This window comes from Sinocyclocheilus anshuiensis, unplaced genomic scaffold, assembly GCF_001515605.1.
Source record: "Sinocyclocheilus anshuiensis isolate Anshui unplaced genomic scaffold, SAMN03320099.WGS_v1.1 scaffold455, whole genome shotgun sequence".
Classification (NCBI taxonomy): domain Eukaryota; kingdom Metazoa; phylum Chordata; class Actinopteri; order Cypriniformes; family Cyprinidae; genus Sinocyclocheilus; species Sinocyclocheilus anshuiensis.
In genome coordinates this window covers 5,987-17,581 of record NW_015552560.1, presented here as the reverse complement: position 1 = coordinate 17,581, position 11,595 = coordinate 5,987, and the positions used below count along the sequence as shown (strand labels likewise).

At 37.6% G+C, this 11,595-nt stretch overlaps 1 protein-coding gene across 1 annotated transcript in view; it reads left to right on the top strand.

Annotated features, from left to right (window-relative positions):
- LOC107664693 (WD repeat-containing protein 11-like) overlaps positions 1-8,775 on the top strand; it is a gene marked incomplete at its 3' end in the record, with an annotated part of 45,019 nt that extends 36,244 nt beyond the window's left edge. The window contains exons 5-8 of the mRNA XM_016455334.1: positions 4,206-4,281; positions 5,170-5,278; positions 7,737-7,861; positions 8,628-8,775. Of these exons, the coding sequence (XP_016310820.1) occupies positions 4,206-4,281; positions 5,170-5,278; positions 7,737-7,861; positions 8,628-8,775 (458 nt within the window). The remainder of the gene's footprint in view (positions 1-4,205; positions 4,282-5,169; positions 5,279-7,736; positions 7,862-8,627) is intronic.
- Positions 8,776-11,595: the final 2,820 nt, after the last annotated feature.

Sequence of the window (11,595 nt, the reverse complement as noted above, 5' to 3'; positions counted from 1 at the left end):
ATTTCTCTCCAAAACGGTGCCAGTTTTAGCGTTTTGCAATAAAGAAATAAGAATAACTAAACTTGATAATTTATGTTACAATTTTAGCATAAATGCACATTGTTCTAGAAGGATGGCAAATGCATGACATACCTTTTACACATTTACTCGAATTGTTATGCTGATAATACAATTTGTAAGGAAAAATGCATTAAATAGCGAGGTATTTCTGGGGAAACTTTTTCAGAAGGAAACACACACACACACACACACACACACACACACACAAAATAGCAGAGTAAAAGTACCGATACATCACTTAAAATGTACTCAAGTAAAAGTAAAAGTACACAATTTTTAAACTACTCAAAAAAGTACAATTACTGATAAAAACTACTTAATTACTGTAACGTGAGTATTTGTAATTCGTTACTTCACTCCCCTGGTGGTAAGTGAACTTTCATGTACTGTAATGCAACAGTCTACCGCTAGCAAGCGGTTAACCTTTTAGTGGCTCCGTGTAACGCGTTATTTGTTTCACGCTTCGGGCACATCCCTAACCCCCCGCCCCCCAATGTCATCGTCCATCACGATGACAGTTTGTGTTGTGCGAGAGTCAATGTAATGGAAAGGGTGACCTCTGGTGGTGAATAAACGGAAGTCCATGGACCGAATTCGTGACAGTATCTGTATGCATACACGCATGCAAAAAGAACATTTGAATATTTAAATGCAATAAAACAATATGCAGAATGTTTCTAACAAATTTTAGTGCAAATGGAGAAGCAGTTACTATAGTTACAAAATCAATAAATGGCTCATAATGGCCCAATGACTTTTAAAAGTGTTAAATGACTATACACAACTGTAATGTAATATTTGATTTGTGGAGATTATTAAAGGGGTCTGGTGCATAACACGAATTGTCCTAAAATTTGAGGATATTGTTTTCTATGAGTGTATGCCACAGCAGGGGCGCCCAGCTATGACACCAGAGGGTGCTCTAAGTCCTGCCACGCTACAGAGCCCTACTCATATAGTATCCACATAGCCCTCCTTCACAGTACGTTGTGTGTTTTGATACTCAAAATGGCAAGCGCTGTGATAGAGCTGTATATGTTAGAGCCTGAGGCAGAAGAAATTGAAACAACACAACCACAATGATTGCAACAGTCTGTTTCAGCATGGTAACTGCTTTTACTTGTTTGATAGCTTAATTTTCGTTATATAGTTTTAAAAGTACTATCATTACTTGTCTTATTACATAAGATGCTGCATGTAGGTGGGCATGTACTGATTTTATTATGTTAGATCATGCCTCCATGCCAAAAATTTCAGATCCAGCCCTAGGTCCTGTCAGAAACTATCCGTTTTGTATGGTAACAGAACAATTTATTTTGTTGTTTGACATCTTGAAATTGCATAGCTTAATATACATCACCCGTTTTAATATTTCTGTTTGAACCATTTATCATATACCTTCAAACACATCGATGCCGCTATGACCATTCTTGAAGTAAATTTTTGCCTGCCTGCCTTTCAGACATCCCACCCAGCAAAAACCCATTTCAGGGAGGTTGCATTCCTAACTATAAAGAATAATAATGAAGAATTAAAACATTTTTAAATATCTAGCATGTTTAGTACAAATTCAAATGTAAAAATGTTTGTGTAAACAAAATTTTAACAAAGAAATATTAAGTTTTAAGTATTGTAACTTTTAAGTACCGTACTAGTGAGTTGAGGTAGTTTGATTCAGTCTGTTTCATTTACATTTACATTTACATTTACATTTAGTCATTTAGTAGATGCTTTTATCCAAAGCGACTTACAAATGAGAACAATAAAAGCAGTCAAAACTAACAAAAGAGCAACAATATATAAGTGCAAATGACAAGTATTGGTTAGCCTAACACAGTACACGTAGCAAGATATGTGTGTGTGTGTGTGTGTGTGTGACTATAAAGAATAATAATGAAGAATTAAAACATTTTTAAATATCTAGCATGTTTAGTACAAATTCAAATGTAAAAATGTTTGTGTAAACAAAATTTTAACAAAGAAATATTAAGTTTTAAGTATTGTAACTTTTAAGTACCGTACTAGTGAGTTGAGGTAGTTTGATTCAGTCTGTTTCATTTACATTTACATTTACATTTACATTTAGTCATTTAGTAGATGCTTTTATCCAAAGCGACTTACAAATGAGAACAATAAAAGCAGTCAAAACTAACAAAAGAGCAACAATATATAAGTGCAAATGACAAGTATTGGTTAGCCTAACACAGTACACGTAGCAAGATATGTGTGTGTGTGTGTGTGTGTGTGTGTATATATATATATATATATATATATATATAATACACACACATACCTGTATATATATACACACACACACACACAAAGAAAAACAAGTAGATAGAATAGAAAAAATAGAAAGCTAGTGTTTTTTTTTCTGTTTCATGTTTACTGAATTTTGCTTGTTTTCAACAGCTTGCTTGTGACAGTCTTGTAGATTTTTTCTGAGTCATCTGTGTGCGTGTGTATATGACATACAGCAAGCAAATCCTAGCATCACCTCTTAATCAGTGTTTTGCTGTTGTTGTTGTACTCTCTGCTGCTGCCTGCACTCATTGTCTTCATTAGGTCAGGACCATAATTAGACCAATCTTTTCATGCACGCTTTTTCTCAGAGAACTGCATGTAGCTTTTAAGTTGCTAAACTATTTTACTGATAAAATTGTCAGAGTAGCACTAACAATGTTACCACATGTGTGTTTCCATGCACAAGTGTCACTATTGTATGTGTGTGCGTCTGTAAAGAAGAGAGAGCAGGAGAAATAGATTATGTGCTTTCCGTACATAATAAAACGTAATTTTGTGGCAAAAAAATGGAAACATGGTCGTTTTTATCCTATTATTTACTATAAAACTAAATATTGTTTATTTGCTTGGTCAGTGTCATTGTGGGTTTTGGTTATTTTGCTGTTTTAGGCTGTAAAGACCTTAGTAATAACTGAAATCATTTGGCAAAGTGATATGGACATGTAAAGCGGTCATGACCTGCCTGGAACTACATTTGCCGTAGTTTTGTTCAGCAGCTGTAAATCTGAAGCTTTTGCCTAGTTTTTCACTAAGCAGGGTTAGGCCTGGTTAGGCTGGAGGCCCAGTACACACTTATCGAAATAAACACACAACAATAACAAAATCTAACAATAATTTATGTAAATATACAAACATGTTACAGGCCCTTTAAGCCACCACAGTCTTTGCTACTTATTTAAATACAGTAGGTAGTCAACCAAAATTCCTACGATTACTTTGAATGGGAAAATTATCATTAATACAGGCCTAGCCTAGTTTTCTAACACATATTTACTTTGTCACTACAGTGTCCACATTAATGTTATAAATAAATGTTTGAAACTTATATTTAATAATTCGCTGATACATTTCAACAGGTCATGCATGTATTTATTTGTTATTCATCATTTTTTGACACAGAGCCCTACACGCCATGTCAAAATATATAATGTCCATGAACAAGAAACTGTTGATCGCTTTATATTAAATTGTTCCTTCATATTAGTTAAAACGTGAGAGCACCGTATTTATTTGTTCCTATGATTTAATTTTTAAAAAAGAAGAAGAAAAGTAAAAAATAAAAATAAAAAAAAAAGAGAGAGAGAAAGCCAGCATTGCCAGGGCGTGTTTGTTATTGTACATGAACCTATCCCTTTGAAACTGTTGCTCACCAATGTGCTGAGCATCTATTTCTTTAGGTAAAAACATAGTACAGTGGGACAAATACCACACTGACCAACCGTCACACCCTACTTGTGCAACGACTGAACAACAGTGGAGGAGAAGTTTGCTGTTCTCCAAGTATCCACATTATTAATGAAAAACAACAACAAATAAATAAATAAAATTTAAAAAATAAATAAATAAAAAAAGCTTTGGATGAACATTGCTAACCATGGGTCATTGTGCCTCCAAGTTTGGATTTTCAAAGGCGCACGTAGCATTTTCAGCTGGTTAAAAATAGTTTGGTGGACACAGGGCCTAAATCCATATCTAACTAATAATTTTAAGCAGGCCCATAATTTGTATGTTTTATTATATATTTGAGAGTACCTTTTAGTTTCGTTGATTGTTTATTCATTCATCCACTCATTTATTAATTTATTTATTACAAAATGAATATGTTGTGCCTTCTCTCTCAGGGCGGTGCTTTGCATTTCGAGGTGAGCGTGGGAACGATGAACCAGCCATTGAAATGATTAAAGTGTCACATCTGAAGTGAGTAACAGATGTTTTCCAGTTGCAAACACCTCAGTGAGCACTTAAACACTTTAGTCCTTTTGGTTTCCCTAAACAGTGATGCATTTTGTGGTGACAAATACAGACACACACAAACTACTTTCATTAATTATTTCCTGAACGGTGTCTAGGTTGTGCACTTTAACCAGCCCTGTACTTATAATTTTCTTTCATTGCACTACTTTAACTATGGGAAATCCTGAGAGATTGTTTAACCTTGCAATGGCGATTTTATTTATTTTTTTATTTTTTCTCATTGTTTCAAAACTATCACTTTCCAAAACTGCCGTTTGAAACTGTTCAGTCAATCAAACAAATAAGACATAAGTAAGATATATATCCTGCAAGATATATCGTCACCTTGGAATCCCCTATATATATATATATATACAGTATATATATATACTGTATATATATGTATGTCCTGGGGACCCCCCACTACTGCGGATGTCTTATTGTCTAGTGAAATAAACGTGGGTGTGTGTGTGTGAGAGAGAGAGAGAGAGAGAGAGAGAGAATTACCTGTAGTAACTAAGCTATTTTTTTTTTATAAAAGCGTTGCATTGACAATATTTTTATGTGCTCCTGGATATTTCTGTGTTCTCTATGTGCAAGTGATGTCTGTGCATGTGCTTCAATGAAGTCTGTGCATTAATATAAAACAGTGATTAAATTGACTGGAACTACCTGTACATTAAATGGTTTTAACACACACTTTCCTCCTAGTCAGTATCTAGTATTCAGACAGACCATGGCATAAGGGTACTAAGGTTACTTTTAACGTAGGAAACACTTTTTGATCTAAAGAAAATTTCATGTATACTTCTGAGAACAAAATAAATGTATGTGTACATGGGTCTTCTTTAGGCAGTACCTGGTGGTGGTGTTCAGAGATAAACCTCTGGAACTCTGGGATGTCCGCACAGGAACCCTGCTGCGTGAGATGGCCAAGAACTTCCCTACCCTCACTGCCCTGGTACTGTATCAAACTCACAATGTGCCATGTTGCTTATAGTGTTTGTTCTTAAAATATTTAATTGTTTTGAACTATGGGTAAAATATGTGTTAGCGACTAGAAATTACAGCATTTGAAATGCTTTTGAAGCACAGCAAAATCTAGTTAGCACATAGGAAAATTGGAAGTCTCTATGTTCAAGTGATGTGTGTACGTGTGCTTCAATGAAGGCTGTGCATTGCTATAAAACAGTTATTAAATTGACTGGAACTGGCATGGCCAGGGTCAGTAGAGTCTGTGAAGATTCTACCTGCCTCCTTCCTCAAAAAGTACAGGTCCTGGAGCTTGGGCAGGGGGCACCAATAATTTTCTCAGCAGTCTGGACTGTCCACTGTAGTGTTGAACCAAACCAGACAGTTATCGAAGTACATTGGGCATACTAGTAGAACTGGGTAAGCAGCTCCTGTGGCAGATTGAACTTCCTCAGTTGGTGAAGGAAGTACAAGTACAACCTGTCCTGGGCAGCTCGTGAAGGAATACAGCCTCTGCTGGAAATCGGGAATCAGAACAAATACATTAGGGGTTTAGCACCTTCGGTGCTTGGATCCCGAATAATAAAGTCATACAAAAACATTAGGGTTCCAGCACTTTGTGCTTGGCCTCTAATAATAAGAACACTAACAGAAACAATAGGTGAATACCACTGTTGGAAATGAATGGGAGCTTAGGAAAAAAATGCACCATAATGACCAATTTTTTATTTTATTTATTTATTTATTTATTTTTTGAATAATCACAGTCACAGGGTCAGGACACAGTGCTTCCCGACTTGACGGCCAATGGCATCCTACCGCAGATACGTCAACAATGATTGTCCACTCATGGAGTTTGGGGGCCTGGTAAGCACTGCCCAACCAGTTGCGTTAGTCATCAACCAGGACAGTCAGACTCAGTTACAGAACTTAGTTTGCCAGGTGCTCGCCCGGGTTCAGCTGCAGTCCTATTGAAACAATTTCAGAGGCTCCTGGAGCCTATGGCTTCCTCGGTGGCAGTATCACTGCTTGGATTGATGCATATGAGAGCGTTTCAGCACTGGCTTCAGACTCGAGTCCCAGGATGGCCATGGCGTTGTGGAATGCAATGTGTGGCTATCACACCGATATGTCACCATATGTCATTCAGCCCTTGGATGGACCTAGCATTTCTATGGGCAGGGGTCCTGCTAGAACAAGTGTCAAGTCGCATTTTGACTGACTCCCCCTTTGGAGTCAGCAGCAACTTAATTCACTGTAGGCCACTCACATCATTGAAGATATATGTGGCCGCATCACAATGAAGTGGACGGTAAGGGGAGCATGAACTGATCACCAGGTTCCTCAGAGGCTCCAAAAGGTTAAACCCTCCAAGACCTTCTTGGGATCTCTCTATAGTCTTGCTGGGCCTACAGAGAGCTCCTTTTTAGCCCCTGGAGTCAGTCTAGCTAAGTGCCGTCTCTTTGAAGACGGCCCTCCTGGCCACACTCTTGTCCATCAAGAGGGTTGGGAACCTGCAGGTGTTCTCTGTCAGTGCAACATTCCTAGAGTTCAGTCTGGCGTATTCTTACATGATCCTGACACCAAAGTTCCCACTACCCCTTTTAGGGACCAAGTGGTGACCCAGCCTTGACGTTCCAGTATGTGCCTTGCGCATCTATTTGGACTGCACTAAGAGCTTCAGGCACTCTGAGAAGCTCTTCTTCTGTTTTAGTTGGAAAGCAGAAGGGGAAGGCTGTTTTTAAACAGAGGATGGCCCACTGGATTGTGGATGCCATTCCCTTGGCATACCAGACCCAAGGTGTGCTATGCTCCTTTGGAGACCGAGCACACTCCACAGGGAGTCACATCCTTCTAAGCTCTAGCAAACGACGCCTCTCTAGCAAACATCTGTAGAGCAGCAGGCTAACCAACACCCACTACCTCTGCAAGATTCTATAATCTCCGGGTTGAACTAGTTTTATTCCATGTGTTAGGAATGTTTTCTGTCCACATATCCTCTGATACCCTGCTGCTGTCGAATTCAGTGGAGGAATTCAAGGCCAGGCCGAGTACTCATAATGCGAGCCTGTGTACTTGGGCTAGGTGCTTCACCTTTTTTTTTTTTTTTTTTTTTAATTGCCTATTGTTAATTTCATATGATGTATTGTCCACGGTATGGTTTTCCTGCAGGTAACCCTGTAGCAAATGCTTTTGGCTCCTCCGCAGAAACCTGAATGAGTAGATTCTTGCCATTTCCTTTTATACCTGTATGTATGGGGAAGTGGCGCATGCAAATTCCACTCACCAGTTTTTAATAGGCTTTTTTTTTTTTTTAAGTATCACAGGTGTTTGGGGCTTCCAAGTACCTAGTTTCAGTACATTGACACAATGTCTATAGTCAGTAGTAACCAGGATGTTATGTATGTTTCAGTGTGATTCATGATAACATTTATTTGTGTAAACAGGAGTGGTCTCCTTCGCATAACCTTAAAAGTCTGAAGAAAAAGCATCTAGCTGCACGAGAGGCCATGGCCAGACAGACCACCCTCGCTGATGCTGAACAGAGCAGTGTAGAATCCTCTGTTATCAGGTCTGAATGCCCAAAAATTATAGCTGTCATAATTTACTGATCTTCTTGTTGTTCATTCTTCTGGAGAACACAAAAAGAGATTTAGTGAATAATGAAAAAAATAATGATCAGAGCTCCAAAATCTACATTAAAGCACCATAAACGTATTATATACAACTCCTAAACTATATTCCAAATCTTCTGAAGTACAGAGAGATTGATAATTAATAAGTCTATTTATGGGCTCAATGCTGACATTTAAGTTATTTAAAGTTAAATTTAATTTAAATCTTCCTCTCTGCTTCAGCTTAAATGTTATTTTTGCTTATGCACATTTAAACTTGGTGCATGAAGATGCTGAATGAATGAAGAATGAATTAGATTGCAGCGGAAGTGAAGACTTTCAACAAATAACTTAAATTGTAGTCTGTTTGTTACAAACAAAAACTTCAACATGATTTTAGAGCACAATAAGAAATTTAGCACACAGGTTGGATGGGCTACTTTTATTAAACTTATTGTGTTTTTTGCCATTTCAGAGTTCTACAGTAAAAGTTTCCAATGTTCTTGTATAGAAAATGGTGGACAGTACATTCTTCACCATTTCTCATTTTGTGTTCCATGGAAGAATAGGTTTATAGCATTTATAGCACAAGTTTCTAGAATTGATTCACTAATCATTGGTAAATTGGTACTTTGTTACTGCACTTTAAATGCTCTTATCTAAGTGGTTTGCCGTTTCAATATGAACTCTTAACAATACTCTCTGTTGTTGTCTGTCTGCCAGTCTGTTGCAGGATGCTGAGAGTAAATCTGAAATGAGTCAGGGCATATCAGCTCGAGAACATTTTGTGTTTACTGACACAGATGGACAGGTCTATCACATCACTGTGGAAGGCAACACCGTGAAGGATGGGGCACGTATTCCACCTGATGTGAGTGTCCTTCATATGTGTTTTGCATTCTGTGTAACTGACAACTGTGGAGTCGTTTTATTTATTTCGTTTTTCTCCTGATCAATTTTGTTTTGTTTTTCTTTGCAAAAGTACACAAAGTCTCAAATGCAGTATTTACTTGCTCTGTTATACATGATCTTGAAATGTTTTCAATTTGCTGTTTGGTGAAACAATCAAAATTTGTCAGGCCAGCACAGACACGTTGTTCAACAAAACCTAGACAAACGATAATCCAAACAATAACCATCCACCAGATGCTTCCAGACAAACGCTTTAGACTTTGAGTGATCAATCCCAAAAATCCACTATAGGATTCTGATGAAAGGTCTCAAAAGTGGAATTTTTTCTTCCAATATCCACTCAAGAAGTATATTAGCAGAAATAAAACTACTAATATTAAAGGTGCAGTAGGAGATCATGGAAAATGCTAACTTTAGCCTGATAGACGTCCAAAGCCACGCCCCCTGAACCCATATACGCTTACAGATCAGGGCCCGAGTTAGGAGTTGTGAAGAGGACTCCTAAGTCACTAAGACCAAATCTGAACTATCCTAAAATGGCTGTTGCCAGCAATCTGCCTCAGAATATTATCATTTTAGAAACATTTGACCATAATGAGCTTTTAAAAAGGTATCGGCTTTGGTTTGGAGGTTATCCCAACTCCAAATGTTTTATTATATCCTTAATATATAGCTGTTCTACTGTCTTACTATCAGCCATGATTATTCTACTCTGCTAATTAAAAGGCTGTTTATATGCATATTACCAAAATTTTATTAGTCGCTTAGTCGCAGAAAAAAAAATTTCCACATGAAGTGGCGAAATGAATGTTAGCCTAGAAAAAAAGTGCGCAGTTCACGTGTTTGTGCGGAGTGTGGAAACTGAACAGCAGCGCGCTTGGGCTACAGATGGAGGCGCCGGTGCGATCATTGGCTCTTAAAATACTCCATCATTTTTGGTCATACAGATAAGAGTAATATATCTTTTGTATCTGTAAAGGACTCTACGTTTATTCGTGTGCACTAAGAATAACAACAAAACGTTGCGCTTTTGTAAAATAATGAAAGCAAACAGGATGCGATTTCTGCCGTCTCTGGTCTGTGAACTTGAGCGCCTCACTTTGAAACTCTGTGTATGCTTGCCTTATTACAGACATGAAAAATATATCTAATTTATATGGTTTATTAATAAAAGTGCGACTAATAGTCGACTAATGCTTAAAATGAATGGCTACTTGTCGACCAGAAAAATCTTTAGTCGAAGGCAGCCCTAATGCATATTGACTAATTGTTTACGAGAAGCATAAGAGGCTGACAATTAGATGAATATATAGCCTACTTGTTTAATTAGTGACACTTAGCCTGCATTTTAAAATCTTTATTTGAATGTGGCAATTAACATTTTTATTTTAAAACCTTTATTTGAATATGGCAACATAATATTGCGCTCTACAATATTTCTATGAATAAATCTCTGACAGAGACTATCAGCCAATCACTGTGTGCATAGTTAGTAAGAATGCTGACATCATCCATAGCAACAAGGTCAACCCCGCCCTTACTCTTAACTTAAGACTTCTCTCTATTCATTAGTAAAAGTTTGTCTTAGCAGCTTTGTGAATAGGTTTTAAGAGAAAACTCTTAGCTAAAAACTTTTACTGCTATTTAGGAGAACTCTTAGTGGTAAGATAAAATGTTTTGTGAATACGGGCCCAGAATACCAGAGACAACATTACTACAATAGGCTACATCAGCGGTTCCCCTGTAAACTTCAACGGATTTCCCCTCCTCAGGAAGTAGGGAGCAATGAACACTGTGTAGGGATCATATCGATCGGAACACAGTTCATGCATGTAGCTCAATTCTAACGAGCTGGTTATCTGAATCGGGTGTGTTAACTAAGCGAGACATGCAAAATATGCAGAGCGGGGGGCACGAGGACTGGTATTGGGAACCGCTGGGCTACATGTGTCATTCACCGGTGAGAAAACTTTAAAAGTACAACAATACCAGGAAGGAAGATTGGGTTGTTGATGTTTGCCTGCCATTCTCGCTCTGCACAGCGTGCGTGAACGCGCTGATGACGTATCCTGTCTGCGCAAACCGGGTACGCAGAGGTATGCTAATACATACGTTGACAGGCAAGTAGGAAAGCCAATTAAAACGCTCGGACCGAGCGTTTTGATTGGACAAACATTTATCGGTCCTACGCCTTCCACAGAATATATAAATACAGATAAATACATTTAGACCACTTAACTTAATGATTGCTATTGGGATGTGAAGAGACTTTCAACCAGCATAACAAAAAATGTTTCTGAAGACAATCACCTATTGCACCTTTAAAAAGAGTTCATCTAAATTGTATAGAAGGGTAGCGTAAGGAGAAGGCCATGCTTCCTTCTAACCAAACAATACCTTCCCTCTAATACTACACCTGTGTTTAACCCTCTGGGGTCTAAGGGTGTTTTGGGGCCCGGGAGAAGTTTTGGCATGCCCTGACATTTGTGTTTTTTCAGTATCTTAAATACTTAAAGTCTGATAACACTGTATTCAACACAAACTGGGCTACAATAATTTGTGAGCAGCATGAAAGTACATGTTTGTGTTTTTGAGAGAACAATGTTTATGTGTGGTTAGTGAAAAACAAAATCTTTTAAGTCACTGCCATAAAACACATACAGAATATTTGTTCACAAGACTTTTGGTCTAGTGGTAGACTAGAGTTTTTGCTACAAAATGATGTGAAGAATTATCATGTTCACAGAAAACAATATATTAATTTAACATTTGTAAAACA